The following is a 23,548-nucleotide window of genomic DNA, read 5'->3' as shown; positions in this document are numbered from 1 at the left end:
TAAAAAAAAAGAAAAGAACAATTGAATTTTTTAATAAAAACTTTATTTACGAATTTACATGAATGTATTAAAGAATGCTGAAGTATGATCGAAAGTTTCAAATTATTATTTGGTTTCTATAAAATGATGCAAGACAAAAATTTTTAACCTTATTCATCACTTTCTGCTGGATCCTCTAAAAGCCCGACTCTTCATGGTAATATGTGAATTGGAGAATATTTTTTATGATTGAAATTTAAAAACAGTTTGTTTGTATAAATGTGAAAAAATGTGTATATTTTGAAGTGTGCATTTTTATTGTACATGTGTTCTTACTATTTTGTGTAACCCCTGTATATAAGTCCTTGTCATGAGAGGTTAAGATGCACTTCCTGATGTGTCATTGTTCATTTTACACCACCAATATTTGTCTCCTTTTCAAATTGTTCCCGTAGGTCTTCAGATATGTGGTATAGAGTGTCTGATGTATGCAGAGTGGCATTCCCCAAGCAAAATTGTTGCTCGATGCGGAGCAGTTCGAGTACCACAGTATGGAGATGTTATCGTTACAACAAAATCAGGTGGAAGAGGAACGTGTACAGTTCAATTTAAGGTTTTGGTTAGATGCATTGGTAAGAAGCCATTCATGTGTCCTCCTTATAATTATCCTATTGTTACTTGTTACTACCTTTCCTTGGAAATCCCCGAAATTAACCTTATTGTTTCATTTTCATCCTTCCATTTTGAAGTAATTCGGAAAGTGATGAATTTACTCACAGAAGTTTTTACATGATTTTATTTAAACTGATGGGTTTTATGTTTACAAAGATGAAACTTTGAAATTGAATTTTTGCTCACTTTCTGATGAGTAATAACTCTGAAATCTCATAGATTTGTATGTTCTCTAAGACATTTCATTATCTTAATATTTTATATCTTAATTATTCATGAATCAATTGATTTTAATTAAATTTATATTCTGTTTAAGTGGTGTTGTATGGTATTGAACTTCAGAAAAAGGTTAATTACAAAGTTTCATAATAGTAATAAAAATGAATTATTAAACACACCAATAATCAAAATGTAAAAATTAATAAAAAAATTTTGAAATAAGATGTTTTTTTATCGAAAATGTAGATGGTAAATCAAAATCATAAAATGCTGAAAATAATGCAGTTAGTGTATTAAGCCATAATAATTGTTGTTTCATATGTAAAAACATATAATTCAAAACTTCAACTTGACAATAGCTTCATCTGTAATCTAAATTTTTTTTTCTATGATACCCTAACAGTATAGAGACAATGATATTTGAATAGATGGAACACATGGATTCACGATCCTTAATCTTTGACGATTGATAGGTGTTGATGTTTGATCTAAATTCTTCTTTTAAATCTGAATGTAGTTTTCCTGAAGTAGGGATCATGCATCTTTGTGCAGCTTTGCAAGCTACTAACAAGTTATACTGTCTCAATCAATCTCGTGTCTCTTCAAGGAGATGGAAAGATTGGTGGAAAACATCATTGTCCATTCTGGTGGAGTTTGTCAGTTTGAACCGACGTGTCTGGAAAGTATGATTTAATTCACGCCAAGTATTAATTGTATTGAGGATGATAAGGGTATCTTTTTAAATTCAATCAAAAAAAGGGGAAGTAGGGTTTTTCTTTAAGATTTATTTCAGTGATTCTTTCTATGTAGGAATTTTGGAGGTAGTAGGGTTTTTATTAAGATTCTTCATTTCATTGATTCTTTTAATACAGAAATTTTTGATTTTGAGTTTTTTAATGATTTTCTTTGTGTTATGTCAATTAATAAACTTCTAATGACAACTTAGAAGAGTTTGAATCCGACTGCCTTTCTTAGAACACATTCGGATTTTTCTTTAACTAGTTTGATTATTTCTTTATTTTCTTCCTTGTCTGCTTTTATACTAATGAATCCATATCTCAATCTGTTTTCCATCATAGGGAATTACATCATTATTTCTTATAATATTAAATAATATTTTTCTCTAATCTTCAGTTTAATATCTGCTAGCATGGATTTGAATAGTTCAGGCTTGGTGACCCTTTAGATTACTTCAAACTGGTTGCAAATTGGGATTTCTGCAACTGTGATTTTCACTATAGGTATTCTAGCAACATTTCTAAACTATAGTATTTGGAAGTCGTAATTCTCCATTCTTTATTTTTCTTATTAAGGTCTTAAGGTCTTTCTTATTAAGGTAAGCATCACTTAGAATGTTCATGGCAGCAGTATTATCACATTAGGTTTCAAAATAAATAAATAAAAAGTAAATAAAAATTATTTTTCTCTAAAAATGTAGTATTTGAGCATGAAACAACCCAGAAACTGAGTAAGAATTTCCTCTCTGCAAAGTGCAGTGGCAAGATGTAACAATCCATAGAAAAGAGGGTTTTCAAATAAATTAGTTTTCTTTCACAAAAGAAAGATGTTAGCAAGGTAAAATTTAAATTCTTTTTAGCATATATTAAATATGTTTTTTTTTTCATTCATCTGGACATCTTGTAGATTATTTGAGTGAATTTGATTTTAATAGGCATCTTAAAAAATTTTTTCTTTTTGTTGCTGCTATTTACAAATGTCATAATTAAGGAAATTCCTCAGTATTCAATCAAAATTTTGTTTCTGTTTTGACTCTCAAAGTTTTGATAAAAAGCTATCTCCAATTTTAAATACATTTATAAAATTGCATTTTTTAAAACCTTTTTATTTTTATTATGAAGTTTAGTGCACATATTTATGAAATAAGCTTTATGAAGTACATTATTTTAATCGACCTTTGAATTAACAATGGAAAAATTCTAAGTGTGCCAAATAATTTTTTCTGTATATCAAAACATTTTGAGTAAAAGGAGGAATTTAAAGAAATTGCAAAAATATGATATGGGAGCTGTTTTTTAGATATGAAATATTTAGTGTATGTTTTTTTAACTCTAGCATGCATAATCTGTTTGAATCGTGGGTCCAAAAATTTGTGTTATTAGGAGACATATTTAAACATATGATTCAGCAACAGTTTTTTCCATTTATTGTGTTATTTTTTTTTCTTTAGTGAATAATAATCATTGATAATTGTAAATTAGTGACTTTTTTCCTTCATAAACTTAAATTGCTGTTAATTTTTCTGATTACTTATAATCCTAATTTGCCTTTTATAAAATTATTAAGGATGCAATTATGTTTAATTTATGTAGTTAATGTGCAGTAATGTTGTTCATTGTGTTTGTATAGAAATGGTATTGTAATCTTTATAAAATGTTGCAAAACTGGGGAATTTTTTAGAGTTCAAGGAAATGTATTTGATTTAGGTTTGACTGACGAATCTGCAGTGTGGGTTGATGAATCTTGGTTTGGAAAAAACAGACCTACTTCACCATCTCAGTTGTATCCAGATGATCCTCTCCGGTTATCAGATGAGTCCAGTGTTGAAAGATTTCCAGTTGATGAGTTACAGGAATTATTTCCTGAAGGAACTGGTGATATTTTGTCTCAGAATTTCGAGCCCATTTGGTATTTGCTAGAGAATCATCATGGTGCCCGCTTTGAAGATTTGAAAACTGGGCTTGCATTTTTGAAAAGGAAAGTAAGCACTCATGATGAAGGTCCTCTTGCTTTCATGAAGTCAAATGTGAGCTCTGTGATGTCTTGCCTTGAAGCCCTGGATATTTTAAAATCCACTTTGGAGAAAGATGTTCAAGCTTTGGGAAATGACTTGGCCATACCAGCAGAGCAGGCAATTCAGAAGGCCAAAGATGAAGCTTTTGGTCTTTTCGAAGAAATGCTTACTAGGAAAGAGAAAGCAGATTCAACGAGGAATGCTTTGAGTGTTTTGCAAAGATTTCGTTTTCTGTTCAACCTTCCAGCTAATATTGAAAAGAATATTCGTAAGGTAAATGCCTTTTTACATTCTTTTGTTTAACTGTTCATGTTTGTAGAGTATTGTAATTTTGTATTCATAACATTCAACACAAATTACAATGCACTTGTCATAAGATTGGTTAGACTCCCTTTTAATAACTTTTTGAATATGAGTCATTTCCTTTCTTGCCTGTACACTACCTTCTATTCTTATATTTTTTTATATATTTTTATTGGTAATGATTAAATAGCTAATATGTATTCCAACACATTCTTACATCTTTTGGCTAGTATAAAACGGAATTAATAACAGTTTGGTAAAAAATAAATGAGCAAAATTTAGTTTAATAAGCTAACCCCATCAGTGCCAACTTGTCCTTGGGCACCATACACAGGGCAGGTTGGCACTATAAATTTGTACTTTTCTTAATTATACTGTAAGTACTTAACTAAAAAGAAAATTTTAAAGAAATGTTTTAATTAGGAACTTTTATTAAACTAAAGTTTAAATTATTGAATTTAACTAAAAATTGTACTTTCTTTTTCAAATTTAGGAACATTTAATCAAGATACAACAAACTGAGATCAACTTCAAATTGCAAAAAAGTTTTTATATCCTTGTTGCCCCAATGTCCAGAGGTAGTGACAGATACATTTATAAATAAGCTCTTGAGATAATGCTATTTCAGTGTTATTGGGAAAAATAAATGCATTTGTCATTTTAGAGCTTTTCTTGAGGAAATTCACTTTATATATTTGAGGGCTCTTTTGGTTCAAAACATTAGCCACAAAAATTTTGAAATTTTTTAGCTTTAATTAATATTTTTATTAATACAAAATCTTTGATCTCTGGATCTTTTTGTAAATTCAAATAATCCGAGTCCTTAGTTAAATCACAGTTGATATCAAAATCGTCTTCATCATCGAGAGACACCCATTCTTCTTCTTCACTCTCAGAATGAAAGATTTGTCTCCTAAATTTCATTTTCTTTCTCTGTATTTCTTCTTTTGCCACTTTCCTATTTTTTAGCTTGCCTTCTTCATTTTTTTTTTTTTTTATCTTGTATGATTTTTTTTTGGGAGGGTGGTGGTTTTCACAGTTGTATTTAATACCCTTTATAATAACGGTTTGTTTTATGTTTAAAGTGCATCTTTCACAGGGATATATGTCAAAATAGCAGCCTGCCTCACTTCGCCCTTTTCTTATTCCTCGTCTTGTGGCAGCCTTTGATAATGGCTATAATTCTTCCAAACAGTGAAACAGTGTGTGGGATCAAAATTTTAGGGTTCTGCAGATGATAACACGTACAGAAGTTGAGTGCCATTTCTTTTATACTCTCCTGCGGAAGTTTCGTCAGGATCAATAGACATCAGGTTATATCAAATGCAATCCAAAAACAAAGTGCCATTGCGTTACTTTAGATGTATCTTAAGGATGGTCCATTACGTAACTTGGAAGGAATTCCTAATCAGGAAATACGTCTGGATTCAGTAGACTTATTCCAACAACTGCAAAGTCAGCTGTTATATTGATATCTTCGGTAGCCAGCAGAAGAGAGGTCGCTATAAAATATCGAATATGTCTGATCCACATGAACATAAGTCCAAAACTGTATTTCTTGTGACACTGCATTAAAAAATGCAACAACATGTGTTTTATTAAATAAGGTAGCCCGACTGAGACTCGTTGCTTCAGACTTTCTAATGGATAAGGAAGAGCCCCTTTTTAAAAATAAGCTGAACCAGTCCTTGCCTACTTATTGATTTCTCTCCCATGAATCAGGCACTTTCCGTTTTAATGAAAGTGCAAATTGGTAAGTAAATTTGCGTACTTCTTTAGGACTGACACCAAAATGAATGTCTGACACTCGTTTTACATATTCTGGGAGATCTGCTTTCTCCTAACAGCTGAAAAATGTTCGTGTTTCCAGATAACTGATAGGCGCTCACAAGTTTTGAAGCCTTTTGGCGATAGTGTTTTAGTGAAAACAAAGGTATCCATACTTTTAGCAGCCTTTGAAGACTATTCTTTGTCAAATATTTCTTTTACTGCTTCAAAAATGGCATTCCTAGAGTTGAAATTCAATTTGTTGTACTCTTTCGGTTTCTAACCATGTCTCAATATATATATATAATAGTTGTCAACATCATTCAAAATACAAAATACGTACCTTGTGCCAACATGTCTCGTCATACCACTTTTAGTTTGATTCCATTTTTTTTCCAGAAATATAAAATTAATTAAAAGGCTTATTCTTATTAATATGTTCATGGATTTCAAAATACTAAATGTAGCATGTAATAAACTTCATTGCTAATATTGTATACTCTAGAAGAAAATCAAGTAAGTGGTAAATAATTAATTTTCAAGCAAAAAATAAGCTCTAGTGTCTGAATGTTCATATAAATCTGTCTAAAAACTTCTGAGCATATATAGTCATACTTCCTGTTCACTCTGTTCCCACTTCTACTGCCATTTGGTGACTTTTAATTGCACTATTAGCAAGTGCCAACTTGTCCCTGGTGCCAAAAAACCTCGGTCACCCCTACTTTTGAATGAATTTGCCTTCATATATTTAAATTTGTAATACAATACTCAACATTATTTGTTAAGTTCCTATTATGTAACTTTTCATTTAGGCATTATTTAATATCAGTACACTTTTTAAAATCTCTTTTGCATATGTATAGCTGATTGATTTTCTTCTTCATAGATAGGTTTGTTTCTAAAATTTTAAAATATAAGTTATATTAGTGTTTTATCTTTACCTATTTTTACAGGAAGAAAAATATTTAAAGAAATGGTTACTTGACCATTTGTAAAAAAAATAATACTTTCAAGAAAAAATTTTTTAAAAATGTATAAAATTTTTATTATGAAAATTTAAAATTAAAATTACATATTGCATTTTTCTATTTTTACTTAATTTAGGGTGATTACGAGATGGTCATCAATGATTATGCTCGCGCCAAATCATTATTTCATGACACAGAAGTAGCTGTGTTTAAAAGAGGTGAATATATTTTAATATTTATTCAAATGTTCTCTTTTTATTCTATTTTCTTGCTTCTTTATTTTTTAACTAACCTGTAAGAAAAATTTTCCTTGAATGTCATTGATAATTTGAATCTGAATAAAGTATTAACATATATTTTTTTTAATTTCAAGAAGAGTCAAATAAATTTCTTTTTCTATCATAATTCATATATGAAAATTATTAAAAAAAACATCTTAATTGTTCAAAAATATTTTAATTGAAATATTTGAATCTTGAATTTAATTATGAGATGCTGAGGGGTTTTTTCCCTCTCTCTCCATGTAATAATGTGCAGGAGTATTACATTGTATTTTCCTGATTGATAATAGCAGGCATTTAGAAGATGCTAAGTAATAATTTATAATAATATTGATCTTTAGAATAAACTGGTTAATTCTTTGTCTTTTATTTCCTCTCTCTTTTTTGAAGACCATTTTTTCTGAAGCTTATAATTATATAAAAATAAAATTAAACTGTTAGATAATTTTTCAGTATTGTATTTCTTTCCTGGGAAACTTTAAAGTTAATTATTTTGTTTCTCCATGGGAGTCTTAAGATAGCATTTAAAATTTTTTAGTTTTATTCATAATTATAATAAACAAATTTTAACTTTAAAAAAATGGAAAATAGTGTACCAAATCAAAAATTCAATTAGCTTTAGATGAAATTGATTTTACTTCAATCTTTCTCCTTGTTTATCCAAACATCTTTCATCTTCTGATCACATTTAAATATTATTTTGATTATGTTATTTGCTCTTATAGAAGTTTAAATGCTTGAAATTACTCGTGTATCAAAATAAGGCTGTAAATGGATGAGTTTTGATCGAGAAGTATGTAGAGTGTGTACATACTTTCCTAATAATTTTTTAAAAAGTGAAAAATTATTGATGGGAGGAGTTAATCAATTTCATGTTATCTAATTATTCATGCCCAAAATTTGCATCTTTGCATTTAAAATATTCTATTGATGAAAGAGAAGCAATGGAATGAAGCCCTAATGTTATGACCACTCAAAAGCATGTACTGTTTTTTTTTTGGGGGGGGGCTGTCTATCTTTCACTAGATTTATGTTCTGGTTTTATGTTACATATGTTACTGATTCTCAATCGGATTATTATTGTGTATCATGTACCATACGCATGCCTGTAACTTTGTTATTGATTATCATATCTTCACAAAATTGATATTGTTAGAAATGGCTTGAGGACATAGATTTATTCCAATTGATAAATTGAGTTAATTTACTATAACAAAATCTAAACTATGGAAATCAAGATTTTTCAATAATTATTTCTAGTTGGCTTTTTTTTTGGTGTGTGTGTATGCATATCAAATTTTGATCCTAAATTCTCGATAGTTCTTGAAATATATTTAATTTTGTTTACTGAAAGCTTGTCAAAAAATAACTATCCTATGGTGATTATATATAAAATAAATCCTAATTTGTTAATAGCAAAACAAGATGTTTCTATATTTTCATTCATTGAAATTTTGGAAAAATAATCAAACACATTTCCCATTTATTCTTAATATGAGCATGATTTTTCAAATTACAGATACTTTCTTATTCTTATTTAAATATTGAGGTATTTCCATTACTTTCTAAATCAATTCATCATTCATCCTTTTTTGTTGATCCCACTCTCAGAAACTCTTAAGAAAAATTGATCCTGCTTTTCAATTTTTATGGCAATTGAAATATACTGTTTAACTCGTTTTTTTAAAAAAAATATATATATTGTTGATTGGTGAGATGTAAATACTGTAAAGACATTTTAATTTGTTGTAATTGTCAATGTATATTAAAAAGAGGGAATTTTATTTTCAAATTGGAACGATTGTTAATCGGAAAGAAGATTAATCAAATTTCATGTTTAGTTTGTTATAATAAAAGTATTGCATATATGATTTTCACATTGAGTTCAACAATATGTTAATTGCTTAATAAAATTAATTTAATTTTAATTGTTTAATAATTTGTTTTAATTTGCTCTGCACAAATGTTAAATATAACTCTATATACTTACATATATGTTAAATATACACTTATGTTACTAATAACACTATAATAATAAAATTTTAAATAACAAAAATGTTATGGAAATAAAAATTAACTTGAAGGATGAAATTTAACTTATCTGGTTAAGGAACTGCACAAAGGTAATATTTATGGGGATGAAACAATGCTTAGAATAAACATATTTTATTTGTAAACAGAGCAAAGAACTATTGAAATAAACTTAAGCGAATTTTTATGTTTCATGCCACTTTGAGTTAGAAAATAAAAGTATATTTAAAAGTATCCCTATCTATTTGTTGGCACACTGACTCAGAAATATTGGGTTTTGGAGGATGAAATTGTGATTTATGTGATTTTTATATTAAAACCATCAATTTCAATCTAAAAAAACTGTTAGCCATCTGTCCATGAAAATTCATGCAAACCTGATGAATTCAAACAAAAAGAAAAACGTCATGGATGGAATTTTGAGCAGGCTTAATCATCAGATCTTCATATCTATTTGAAATTTTAAAATTCATCTCCCATCAGAAAATACCACCTCTCAGTTTCTCTATTACTAGATATTGAATCACAACACACAAGAAATGTGAAATTCAGTTTATAGTTCTCATTTTGAAATTGTTCATCTTCATTGAATTTTAGATTTGATCAGTCCTAGAGATGTGGCTTAAAAGACATTATTATCTTCTGTAAACAAAAAACTTAATAGAAATATGTTTTGGCATGCATATGGAAAAATTGTGGAGTTTAGAATTGTGAGTCAGCTGAAAATTCTTGATGGGAAAATTTTCTAGGAAAAAAAAATTAGTACTATAAAGAACTGCTATAAGAATAACAGAGTAATAGGCATTCTTTCTGTTACTCAATGTCAGATGGAATCAAGAATAAATGCTAATGAATAGTGCCGTTATCATTCAATAATTTTTGGAACTAGAGGTTTGAAATTGTTTTTTACATGAATGCCAATGTAAACGAAATATTACTTTACAACTATGAGGGACTTATTTTAAGGACGTTCTCCACTTAATTGAAGAAATTCCTGAAAGAATTGCTAAGCCATTGAATATATTAATGATAGGTGTTAATTAATTTTCTCATTTAAATTTTATTTTAATATTTTTAAAAAGAGCAAAGTTCATGTTAAAGTCATTTGACCTAAAAATAAATTTAATATTTAGCCAACTGCGATATTATAATGGCTGTTGAAACTGCTGCTTCATGGAGAATAGATCTCTCTCTCTCTCTCTCTCTCTCTCTCTCTCTCTCTCTCTCTCTCTCTCTCTCTCTCTCTCTCTCTCTCTCTCTCTCTCTGTCTCTCTGTCTCTCTCTCTCTCTCTCTCTCTCTCTGTGTGTGTGTGTGTGTGTGTGTGTGTGTGTGTGTGTAAATATATATAATATGGTCCTTCAAAAGACATGAGTTTGCTAGTAACTCTGAGAATTTTACTGTTTTTATAAATATTTCAGTAATTATTTAAGATGTGTGCAAAATCATTGATTTTTAATATTTTATCATACAAAACAATGTTGCAGTTCACACTGATCAAAATTCTTTTTAAAATGTTAAATATGGGTTATTTATACATGTATTTCCTGATATTGCGAAATATGATAATTTTCTTTTAGTGAGTGAAAATTGTTTTAAGAAATATAGAATGATTTCCAAAATATCAGAGAAATCTAATAAGACTCTTTTAACATAAAAAACATCATTAAAAAAAACTTATAACTCGAAATTATCATCAGAATTTTTTTAAAATTTTATTGGGAGATTAATTTCTTGATGTCAAATCGATTTAAATAGCCTTATTAGAAAAATCCCGGAATAATAGTTAATGAACTGTTATTGAATTAATGATTGGAACAAACTTGTACCCTTGAGTTATTTCCATCAATACCAGTTTTTTGAAGATGGAATAATAAGTGATAAAGGTATAGAGATGTCTTTTTTAAACTAACTGTACCACAGATAAATTCAGCTTGTTGTTGATGAGTTTTGTAGAAATAATCATGCCTATATAAGAGTATATGAAATGTGACAAAAAAGATCCCTTTAATATCTACTTCTCATTTTGTAGCATTTTTTTTGCAGATTTTACTATTCATTGAGTTTTTTAATAATAGCCCAGATACTGTTGAGATACTTTGTGGATATGTAAATGCATTTTTCGTAATTTTACTTTAGCGTTAGTGTCTTGTATTCTGATTTCTTGTGTAGTGTATCAGGAGGTTGAACAAAGGATTGAGCAATTTCGGGAAATGTTGCTTGAGAAATTAAAAGAACAACCATCAACAGTTGAAGAACAAAAACGTCTAGTCAAGTAAGTTATTTTATTCGTCTTTTGTTTTTCCATCTTGGAAATTTATTTTTCAGACGCATTTTTCTTTTAGATTCTTAGTTAACTTGGAAACGCCTAATGACCCAGCTTGGCAGTGTGTGTGTCATAATAAAACATGGTTACTCAGTATGCTTAATGAGACGAAGGATGAACACATTACTCTTGGTAGGTTTCTATCATTAAACTATTTTAAACTTTTGACAAATTATCCTCTGAAGTTTATAAAAGCATAAAACTGTGTAATTTAAGGAAGGACTGTCTATATTCATCATCTTTAAGTGCTTATTTTATCTTTTACTTTATAAGTTTAACACTCCAGTTTGTTGTAATTTAATTTTTTTTTTTTTTGTTTAATTTGTTTTTTTAACCCTTTCTAAGCAGTATTCTTTTCTTTATAAAAAGTTTTTTCTCCATTTGTAATGTAACTTAATTTCACATTTACTGTATTACCTCTTGTTGATAATTTTAGAAACCATCAAAACGATTAATAACTTTTCACGATAATGCAATGTGTTAAAAAGTAATTAATTAAATTTTAATAATTGAATTAATTACTTTTTGCTACATAATTGATATGTAATTTAGCTTAAATGAATTTTGGCTATTTAAATAGATTTCTATTGATTTTTTTTTCCAAAGATCCACAAAATCATTAGAGAAAAGGTTTTTGATAGATTAATATACAATATATAATAGATTGATAGATTAATATATAATAGCTACAAATCTTTAATACCATTTTCTTACATAGTTAGCCTTATAGTAAAAGAGAGATTTGTATTTTTTTTAGTAGATGCTTGGTCATTGACAATGATCTTGGTGATAAAAATTAAGGTCCTAAAAAATGCAAGATTTTTTTATTCTACTTTAGAACTGGAGATTCTTATCTTTATTAATATATGATATATATAAATACAGAAAGCTGATTCCTTCAGATCTGTCTTGGAGTAGATGAAGGAAATGTCCAATAAGCATTATTGCTGGGTTTTTTTTAAGAGCAACTTTCTGTCTGCTAGTTTTGTAAATTCCTACAAGTACTGATCTTTTGTATGCCACAGCTCTGCTTTTGAGACCTTTGCTTCATTTTTTTTTTTTTTTTTTTTTTTTGTAGAAGACCAAACTATTTTCCTTAATATTGGTTACAAAAGTTACATTCATAGTGTATTGTAGTGACGAAATCTCAGGATTCAAGGAGTGGAAGGAAAGTTTTAAGAATAAATCTTAAAAAAAAAGATCAGCGACATCGAAAAGAGAACTGGTGATCTTGAAGTCAGATCAAGCAATTTTTCTGCTATTTCAGGATTCTCAGCTTCCAGGCCAGCTGTAAATCCCTCGAGATTAGATGAACAAACTGCCTAGATTGTTCTCAAGTTCCAGTTCGGTGTTGTAAGTGCTACAGCGAATGGACGAATTTTGTGAAAATCAGTCAGCGAGGATGCGCCGAATAGATTGTGTCAAGAATTCCACCCGAAAAGTCGACTGTCTAACGGCTATAAAAAAGGCTCTTGAATCTCTAAGTTTTACAGAACTGAACTGAAGGCATTATGACAGAAACCCTTTCAAACATTAGTGTGGCCTCTGGATGCTCGGAAAAGCTTAGAGCCCAGCATTTTATCGATGCTATCAGTTACACAACATTCATCGAGACTGATAGACGCGCATGATTTGAAATCAACTCTGACATATAACATGAAATACAAGGCTGCGAAAAGTTGTTTCCTAGATCAATGGGGGCGATGCCGGTGAAGAGGAATTTGAATCCCCAATAAAAACTTTGGGGAAATTATCTAGCAATCTTGCTGCGGAAAGAAAAGTGCTTTTCGATAAATTCCGGACTCAACTTTAATAATAAAAAAAGATGCGCAGAAAGAAAGAGCCAAATAATTATGTTCAACCACGAAAATAACTTGTCGAGCGAAGCCTTTAATAATTCTTTTATGCCTTTAATGCCTTTTTAATAAAGTTCCTGAAAAGGGACTGAAACTTCCCAATCTTAGTGGAGGGAAAACTGAACTGAACTTGGATCTGTTTTCGGTGTCCTGTGTTTAACGTTGATGGATACAAATTACAATAAGTTATCCCAAAAATTGGAGGAGCAACTTAATCACACTGGGTGGTGACCGAACTAAGAAATTAAGGATTTTAGAGAAAGATCAGGGAAATTCGTAAAAATGTCTACAAATCAGGAAGGAAATATTTGGGGAAAAAAGAGAAGCAGTGTATCGGTTAGGGTAAGCCTGAAAGAAATTGTTGTGTAAGACATAAAAAAAAATTATTAACCATTGTTATCTATCGAATATTTCCATCTTTACCTCTGTGAACAGAAATTTTCTCCGGATTGACCATGCTTCCTGGAAATGCCTTTGAATTTTAAGAAAGCTAAAGACCAATAATTCGCTGGATCTAAAAGTTTCAGGAATATGATTTCAAAAAGTCGCATCGCAAAGGAACCTTTCCCGGCAATACAGATATTCGAAGGTCTTGCATTGAGAGCTGTCATTATTATTCGAATGCCGATAGCATGTTTAAAATGGAAATCCATATTTCCAGGAACAACAGCTTCGAACCCTGGCCGGCAAGTGAGATCCAAAAAAGCGCAACTAGAAGATCCAGATATTGGACCAATTCGGAAACTAAACTTGGTGGATAATACATCTTGCCAAGAAATCACTCTGGCGTACCAGAAAATGTTCGTTAGTACTTCCCACATTTTTAAGATGATATTTTATATCATAAGTGGGAGAGTAATGATTGAAGCTGTTGTTGATGATAACTAATTCTCCTGAAAAACGGAATTCAAGAAGCTTTGCAATGGACAATGCAAATGGAGGGCATTTAGAAACTAATGAACACTTGTAGCGCAATAACGTGGGTACACTATTCGAAAGAATGGTTTTGAATATTCTAGGCCATTTCGTCATAACTTATAAGGGCAGTCGTTATATCTTAATTTTGATGGCCCATTTTACCAAATAATCAGAAACAATTCCTATTCCCTAATAAGAAGATTCGATCATTGCTGAGAAACTTATTCGGATCTGGATTTCGCTTTATGGCGTGACTGATATTACATTCGGATCAAGCAACAAAATTTTTATCTCTTGAGTCAGTCGGATCTTTGTGGAGAGAGCAAGCTCTCTACTGTGCATTCTGAGCGCTTGGGATGTTTTCTGTCTGCTTGTAAGACCTGATGCAAGACCTGATTTTTTTTGTGCACCTAGGGTGTGTTTTTGTTACTTGTCCTTATAGAATAAAGAGTCTTTCATCGCCTGATATGTTGAATTTCTTCTACCATACATCTACTGGACGATAACAATATGTATAAAGAGATACCAGTTGCTACAATATTGATGGTGTGGGTGTATAATTATTTGTGTTTTTACATGAAATAGACGAAGCATAATTTATATATTATTTTGAACTTTTATATAAATTGTTCTGATTGAAAAAAAAATAGAATAGAAAAGAAATACTGTAATTTATTTTTTATCCACTTCCAGGAGTACCAGAGTTTCAGAATTTTGTTCAGTTATTTGTTTTAAATGACAAATGCTAATTTAAAATTTTAGGTATTTTATTATCAATTATTTTCTAAATTATTTAAATTATATTTTAATGTGTGTGATGGAACGTAAAACAAATCTTAGAAAAATTTATTTTTCAAATATGTAATAATAAATCACAATAATGAATTATAAATTAAAGACTAAAAAGTAGAATAGAATGAAAATAAATATTGCACTTTTAATATAGAAATAAAAGGTTTTTTTTTATTAATTTTATCCAAATATTTATTTAGTTATTGTTTTTTCATTCTAAAATTTTTTTCTATTAAATTATTTCAGCTGTATCATCAGAAAATCAAGAAAATTTCAAAAATTTCACTCAGTTGTATATGCCTCAAGTTGTTAAATTCATTGTGGACATTACTGAAAAATTTAGCGAGCATTTTCCTAATATGTGGAAGTTGGGACAGGCTTATCTCGGAGGTCAACTGCATATTAGAGAGGTAAAATTCCATCTTAATTTTAATAAAAAGCTTTACTTATAAAATTGCATATACTTGCTGCGAAACCTATCTTATGTAAGAATCATGTGAAAAATATACAATGAGTGGTTCTAAAATTCATTATATATTTTACTGAATTTCTTGTTTGTTGGTTGATTATCACCAATGTATTTTGTTCCAATCCTCAAATTGAATATCGTGTATTTGAAGCTCAAAAAACACATGAGCAAGCATTTAATTTATCAAAATATTTAAAAAGTTGGTATAAAAATGAATGCAACAAAAGAATTCTAAGACTAAAATTGACAATAAAGATTTATTTTTGATAACTGACAGTTTTTAATAAATATATAACTTAAGAAATAAAATATTAATAATTATAATTAAAAAAAGCAATTTAAATGTTAATAATTACAATAAATTACTACCTTTAATAACTACCAATGTACTGTGTTTTCAATAAAACGATTATGCAATAAAACATTTAATTAAACAGTACAGTTTATAGTTCCTATGTTCCAACAAATTATTATTATTATTATTATTTTGGTTGAATTTATTATACAGTAGTAAACATCTTCAAATGAATACAAACCTTATAGGTTATTCATTTGCAAAAATCAGTGAGAATGCAAGATATAAATGTATTTAATTAAGGAAAATCATTCTGAAATAAAAGTGGTCTTTAAATATTTTAGTTATAATTTCGATAAAATCAAAATGAATTTATATTTGGGATGATATTTTAGTATTATGCTAATATGAAATTCTAAGAGCAGAGGGAAAAAAAATCTTGAATTTAACTGAAATTTTTTCATTTGAAAGATTGAAAAGACAAGTTCAAGTAAACTCTATGAATGATCCTGCATTATTATAATCTGAAATTATTGAAATCATAGAAAGATGTTAATTTTTTTTCTTCTTATATTTAAAGGAGTGCATGTGAGGGGAGATCAGATTATTTTTTATAAATTTATACAGAAATGTTTATCTTATTTTTGTGAACATAATATTCTTTAGTAATTCATTATTTTCACATTTTATCATTCTTTGTTTGTTTTTTGCTATTTTGTTAAAAGTAAAGAGATAATTTTTTACTTTGTCTCTTATATTTTTTCATTTTATTTATAATCCACATGAAGAATACTACAACAATACAAAAATCTAAAATTGAACAAAAGAAGTGTTTAAAGAATTTAGGCCTATTTCAAGTAAATTCACATGACCTTGGCTGCACCTCAAAATGTAAGTGACTTTAAAATATTCAATAAAGAGAAGGAGAGGAAAAGAAATTTCTGAAAGTGAACAAAATGTAACTAATGAAATTATTTTGCCAGTATGTTAATATTTAAATGTTTTGTAATTATTCAAAAGAATTATAATAATGTTTTTTTTTTATGATAAATTGGTAGGGGGGAAAATTAATATTTTTTTCATGCATTTTCTTTATTTAGAGTTCTGAAGCCAATGAGAAGCAAGGATTACCTAAGAATATTCAATTTAAAGTAAGTTCACTTTTTATATAAATCTTAACTTTCAAATTGTAATGTATTTTGTTATTCAATTTTATTGTTATGATGAAAATTTTAGAAATGAAATTTTCTCAATTTTTTTATAAATTGAGGTCTATTGATAATTCAATAATGAGTGTCTAACATTTTGATTAACTAAACACATTTTTTGTTTCTTTAAGATTGTATAATTTTCTCTGAAGATAGTTTTTCATTCATGTATTGTAATTAGCTTGAATATTTTCTTTGTAATTAGAATTATACATACCCTAAAGCACAAATACCTTTGAATCACATGTTTTTATCAAATCATTTTTTTCTAACACTTTTCTTTTAGTTGAATCTAAAGATTAAATGATTAATTTCAGTAAATACAAAATATTCTAATCATTTTCATTCTTGTTATGTGTCAAGATTTAGTCCAAATGGCAATACATTTTCTATTCACTTTGATTTTGTTTTCCATTTTTCATCTTGGTTATACTTAGCAAATAATGTTTTCAGCTTAATAAAGCTGTGTGAGTTGCAAGATTTAAATTTGCCAACATACTTAAAACAGTTAATAGGATGTGTGAACTAGCTACTTATTATTTTGCTTGTTATATATTTATATATTAATATACATAATATTTTATATAACATGTCATTGATACTTCACAATGATTGTGTTCCATATTTTCAGAACATGGTCATTGAAGTGATGAAGAAGCTATGCTGCCTCATTCGTATGGGTATTCTTCCAGATAGTTTGCATTCCCTTTCAATTCAGCAATTACAATCTTTTGGCACCTGGCCAAAGACTGAGCATTTAACACCCTGGCTTCCATATTGCTTGAGAAGCATAAGGTTCCTTTAACTGTTTTTTTTTTTTTTTTTACTATATATATTAAATTTTTAAAAATATTTTTAATCTTTTTTTGATTTTATATTTTAAAATTTATTTTATTTTACTTTAAATTGTGTGCTGTAATAAACAGAATGAAATAAACTAGGATTAATAATTAAGTTGAAGTGGAGGGTTTTCATTTCCCCTGAAACCATCTGGTTTATTGAAAAGAGGACTCGGGCTGTGGCCATCTCTGTGTCATTTGGAAAACAGTGAATCACAATTACAATTAGCTCAAAGTTATGGTCCGAATTTAACTCCCAGACAGCTGGGAGTTAAAGTTAGTGTAATGCACTTTTATTCCTGTAACCATCAAGTGTTAAATGCACGCTTTATTAATTTTGCATTTTTAAGAATGAAAAATAACATAGGATGGATTTACATAGCTGCGTTAAACCATATATTTGCATAGCTTCAAGTAAACCTGGCCATCAACAACATTTGCTGATAATCAATCTTGCTCATCTATGACACTTCTTTTATGCACTTGATAATAACCAGTTTAGTCCTGTGGAATTGTACTTTATTGCTGGAAAAAATATATAACAATTTTATTGGCTTAATTTGTGGTGTTAGCTGTCCAAAACAGGTCTCGAAGTTTGCAGCCTGATGTTTTGTTGCATAAGGGCTGAAAGTAGACATTGTTTTTTCACATTTAAAAATATTATAAAATCAAAAACTTTTAATTAAGAAGTTGCAGATATTAAAAAAAGCTATGGAATGTATTGTTAGCTTAATTATATCAAAAAGTCAATTTGGAAATACATATATTTTAATTTTGGGTGAAATGTTTGGATATGATACTTCTAAAATACTTTTTACCTCTTAAGATGTTTCTTATATAGAATAGAATAACTGGTAAAAATTTTAAATCAATGTCAGAATTATTTTTTGAAAAAAAGCAACTTTATTTTTAAAAAAAGTGGCCGAAAAATGTTTTTAAATTCTTTTTCAGAGATCAAACAAAATTATTCTAAAAATGTTATTGTATGATTTCAAATAGCATCATAATTGACAATTTCCAAAAAAAAAAAAGTAAATTTTAAGTTAAAATTTATTCTGAGTTTAAACTTAGACATTACTTTTTATGTATTTCAAGAATCAATCGCCACAAAATAAAGAGTTGTATTTCTTTTTCAAATATATTTTTTACCACTTAGTGACTATATATATATATTTAACAAAACCAAATTTTTCAAAAATTTTGATGTTGATATTTATTTGATTTACCAGTTATTTTCTTCTATATAACTCATACCCAAGTGCAATTCCAAAAATTTATTCCTGGTGAAATTAAGCTATCATTACATTATATATATATATATATATATATATATATATATATATATATATATATATATGAAGTTTATTTTATAATTTTTTCGAACAATGTCACCTACAATTTCTTAATTTAAATTTTTTACACAGGTTTATATTTTTTTAAAAATTTTATTTAAACATGAGAAACCAGTGTTAAAACTTCCACTCATCCTCCTTACACCTTTATCTAGTAACAAGAACGGTAGTAAACTAAATGGCCAACTCAACTGCTTATGTCAAAAAACTGCTGTTGTGTATTTTTTATTTTTCAGATTTTGCTACTTTTCATGGTAATTCGATTGGAATATATTGAATTATTATTCCATCTGGATTGTGGATGAAACTTTTGAGGGTTATGCAGGGAAAAAAAAATAGAGGTTGTTTAACAGCCTTAAAAACAATAAATTTTTAAGCTCTTTTAATTATGATGCTACACCTACAAGTACTTAGAAAGTTATAAGTTCGTATCCATTGAATATATTTAAATAAATGTATTTTTCATCAAATGTGTCTGATCTTTATTTTGGACTCTTTAATTTTTATCTTTGAAAAAGAAAATAGTGGGGTTTTTTTTTGCACTTGGACCCTTTTACAGAGATGTCTTATCCAGTTCGAATCTGAAACAAAATGGCCTGAAAAATTACTTTTTATATTAATTAACCTGCTATTAATTCAAATTTTTCATACTTTAGTTCTTTTACTTTTTTTCAAAGATCATAAATTCTTTGTACTGACAAAAAAACATTTGTCTTCCTTCCATCCTTTTTTTTTCCATAGGATCAGTAATATGAGGCAATTTATTGCATACATGCACATAACCTTCTAAATATTTGCAACAAAATAGATAATGTGTAATTTGAAAATAAATGGTGCTATGCTTTTATGGAACTTCATTCAAATTCCTACACATCGCAAAGAGAATATATGTAAAATAGCACTGCTTTAGTATCTGTTGCTATTTAATGCTTGAAATTATTTTGTTGAGAGCATTATGATGTCTTTGAATGCATCGAGTTGTGCAAATTGAAATTAAGCATGATCAATATTTATAGAGACAACTGGTTGCAAAGGGCAGTTTTACTTTAAGATAGAAACTGTATTTTTGTGCTGATACTTGCCAATTTTGCTTTTGCCATTCCCCCCCCCCCAATTTGTGGTTGACATGCATTGATGGTAATTTCCTTTTTTTTTTTTTTTCCCTAAAAAATTTTTGAAAATTAGATTTACTCAATTTGTGTTAGGATTAAAAATATTACGAACTAAATAGTTGGCAATGATTAGAAATTAGTAATTTTGCAAATTATTTTCTATATCGAAAAAAATGTGTGAAATATTGGATATATAAGTTAATTTTGTATTATTATTTTAAATTTGATTTTTTTTTAAAAATTACATTTGCATTTCTTTTAGAAACTGTTTTTCTGGATTACTGAAACATGAAATGCCTGAAGATATGTTAAATCCAATTCAACAACTGATATTTGACTTGAAGGTTCATGCAATGAAGACTTTGTTTTCACAAGCATCTCAAGGTAGGAATGGTAGCATGTTTGTATATGTACATTTGATAATTTCTTTTTGATCTAACATTTTAGTAATATCTCTTTTCTTGATGCCATTATAAATGATTATTCTGTCATCTTCCCAGAATTAGATTTGGAAATATTTTCAATTTGTTTTGACATTATAAAAAAAATTAATGTTCTGGTCTTGTTAGAAAATTGAGTCAGCAATTAGTCCCGTTCAGAAGGAAAACCATTCTTGTTGATAAAAAAAAAAAAAAAAATGTTCTTTAATTTTGTATGAATTATGTTGTACTCAGTATATATGAAAATCCACATTACTATTACTTGTGCTGCTCAGTCAATTTCTTATAAGTTTTCTTTTCTGCAGACATTCAGCACTTGGATGAGCGTGAGACATGGGTTGTAGAAATCGACGACATTAATGGTGGAACCACCCAATTAGTAAGTTTCAATTGTTATTATTTGCACTTGTAGAAAATAATTATTGTGTAAAATTAAAAATTTCATTATACATCTGTTAGTATCATTGCCCATTTGTCCATATCAATGTCTCCTGCTAAAAGTAAAGAACTTTTACTTCCCTAGATGTTTTATTCCAAGATAACGAAGGGAAACAAGATATTTTGATATTGTGACTATTTTTCTGTATGTCATTCAAATCAAGACATTTGTCATACTTTTCCACTAACTTTTCTTTGCCTATTGTATACTCAATTACCACCAAGTTGTTAAATCATTTGCTAGCATCCTCTTTCAGTATATTGTCATTTCCTTTCTGCCTGAGAAATCCTTCAATTTGGGAAAATAATGAGGGCATCAATGACACAATGGTGGAGATATTGAGAGGAATACGTGTCTCGTCCAATTGAGACATTCTTTACTTTAAAAAAACAAAGTTTTATCAAAGAAAGGGAGAGAGGGAGCAAGATTTAACAGTTTATATTTTAAAGATAATCACTTTTACTGCAATTCTGAGTTCCATGATTTCACATATATTTCTAAGTTTGTTTGTAAGACATGTTTTTCTTTCTCTTAGCCTTTATTGTTTGAAAATAGAGTTGTAGAAACTCTCCAGTTGGTTCGGGAAACAGTTTTACAGTGTGGTCCTAAAGAGACAGACGTGAGTTCGTAAGATTTATTTTAACTGCAGTAGTATTAAATAGAATTATTGTTCATAAAATTGTCTTATGATAATAATGACTTCCCTTGTTCCTGATACAGATTTTCCTTCAAATAAATGTGCAGGCTGCGGTAAAACAATCTTCCCTAAGTTTATTGCAAGCTTTTGCTACAGCTCTGGATAAAATGGCCGAGGTTTTAAAAAATAAAGATAACAAGTAAGTATATTAATAAATAAGTAAGAATATAAAATTGTGCAGTGTATTTCAGTAAATCAAAATATTGGCCCAGAATGGCAGCAAAAGTTTGCTAGGTTTTGGGATCTGATTGGGGTGGGGGTGGGGAGACTGTTCAACTAAATGGAATTAATTTTGGTCTATTTATTATTCTAACCATATGATATCAGTTTATGAGAAGAAAGCAAAGTCCCAATAACACTGCTCATGCAGTTGATCAAATCAGATAGTCAAAAGATTTACAGAAGTAATCACAGATTGTATAACAAATTTTGTTTAACATCGTTTATATATGCGGTTCATTGAGTTACCCTGAGAATAGTGGAGAATAGAGACTTGCAACTCATTCAAAATGGAATACTTCACATTGAGGTATTAGTTTAGCAAACTCCACAACAACATTTCACAGATAAATAAGTAAGTAGCCATGCAGTCCTTGTAGATGGCACACATTTTTCCAATATTGAAACCTTGTGATGCTTAATTTTGGAATCGCCTGTGAAAAGTGTAGTTTGCCAAACATTACAACAAACAAACAAACATTGACATTAACCATGTTATTATATAAGATTTTTTATGTCCTGCAAATTAACATTGAGCTGTTTCATTCTGCAGTAGAAATTATGATCCAAGGAATATATTTTTTAGTATACTTAAGAGTTGAAATAATTCAAAAGTATATAAGGATGCTAATAAAGGGGGGGGGGAGGTGCAGAGGTGATTGTGATTTCTATAATTTTTTTGATTAATTGACAGGTCAACTTTGTGCAAATGTGCTCTGAATTACAAGTGATAACTCTCCCCTCCCCCCCCCCATTATTGCTAATATTTTCTTTTAGCATTTTTTGTTTATTTATCTAGTGTATGCCCTTTTTCTCTAAATGTTCAGAAACACTTTGAATGTAAATCTGTTGCTAAATTATAGAAGCTTCAAACTATTTCCTGAACGTTATTGCTGATTTTTTCTTCCAATATATATATATATATATATATATATATATAATTATATGCATCTTCTAAATTTCTCTATAACAAAAAATTCACTGAATTTTAAAAGAATATTAAATACATTAAAGTAATTCAAATTTCTATATGATAAATTATAGGTACAAATTTCTCCTGTATGTTTCTCTAAAGAAAGTAAGAAATGTAGCATTTTTCTTATGCATTTTGATGAACATGAATTCGATTTTTCACAAAGATCTACAAAATTTAGTCATGCAATCTTTTATTTATTTATTTATATTTCTAAAGTATTTTTCCTTTTATCCAATAAAGAAAAATTTTGGTAATAAGGAGCAGTTTTCCCACTTCTCTCTGTATGACACAAATGAGTTAACATTCTGCATATGATTTTTTTATACTGCTTGACTAATAAATTAGTTGACAGTTTAGTAGCCCATGTACAGTGCAAGAAAAAGAACCTTTTTCATAAAACATAACCAAGATTATATTCAATGGTGGATTGATCATAATGATGACATGCTGTGTACCTAATATGTATGTGTTCAAAGGAAATTGGTTTCGCATATGCATGGACAATCTTTTGCAAAAAAAATTCATATCTTCTGGAGCTATACTATCTAAGATGATACTTTGTGCACTTGTTTTAATTGAACTAATAAACTATTTTAATAATACAGGGTTGCCATATCACCAGGAAAACTGGAAATTCACA

At 28.6% G+C, this 23,548-nt stretch overlaps 1 protein-coding gene across 1 annotated transcript in view; it reads left to right on the top strand.

Moving 5' to 3' along the window:
- LOC129988946 (exocyst complex component 2-like) overlaps positions 1 to 23,548 on the top strand; it is a 39,434-nt gene that overhangs the window by 5,140 nt on the left and 10,746 nt on the right. The window contains exons 3-14 of the mRNA XM_056097238.1: positions 435 to 611; positions 3,315 to 3,895; positions 6,797 to 6,878; positions 11,143 to 11,245; positions 11,316 to 11,428; positions 15,109 to 15,272; positions 16,727 to 16,777; positions 17,466 to 17,629; positions 20,400 to 20,521; positions 20,883 to 20,956; positions 21,552 to 21,635; positions 21,737 to 21,852. Of these exons, the coding sequence (XP_055953213.1) occupies positions 435 to 611; positions 3,315 to 3,895; positions 6,797 to 6,878; positions 11,143 to 11,245; positions 11,316 to 11,428; positions 15,109 to 15,272; positions 16,727 to 16,777; positions 17,466 to 17,629; positions 20,400 to 20,521; positions 20,883 to 20,956; positions 21,552 to 21,635; positions 21,737 to 21,852 (1,831 nt within the window). The remainder of the gene's footprint in view (positions 1 to 434; positions 612 to 3,314; positions 3,896 to 6,796; positions 6,879 to 11,142; positions 11,246 to 11,315; positions 11,429 to 15,108; positions 15,273 to 16,726; positions 16,778 to 17,465; positions 17,630 to 20,399; positions 20,522 to 20,882; positions 20,957 to 21,551; positions 21,636 to 21,736; positions 21,853 to 23,548) is intronic.

This window comes from Argiope bruennichi, chromosome 10, assembly GCF_947563725.1.
Source record: "Argiope bruennichi chromosome 10, qqArgBrue1.1, whole genome shotgun sequence".
Taxonomy (NCBI): domain Eukaryota; kingdom Metazoa; phylum Arthropoda; class Arachnida; order Araneae; family Araneidae; genus Argiope; species Argiope bruennichi.
Note: the sequence above shows the minus strand (reverse complement) of the source record. Positions and strands in the feature narration are given on the sequence as shown.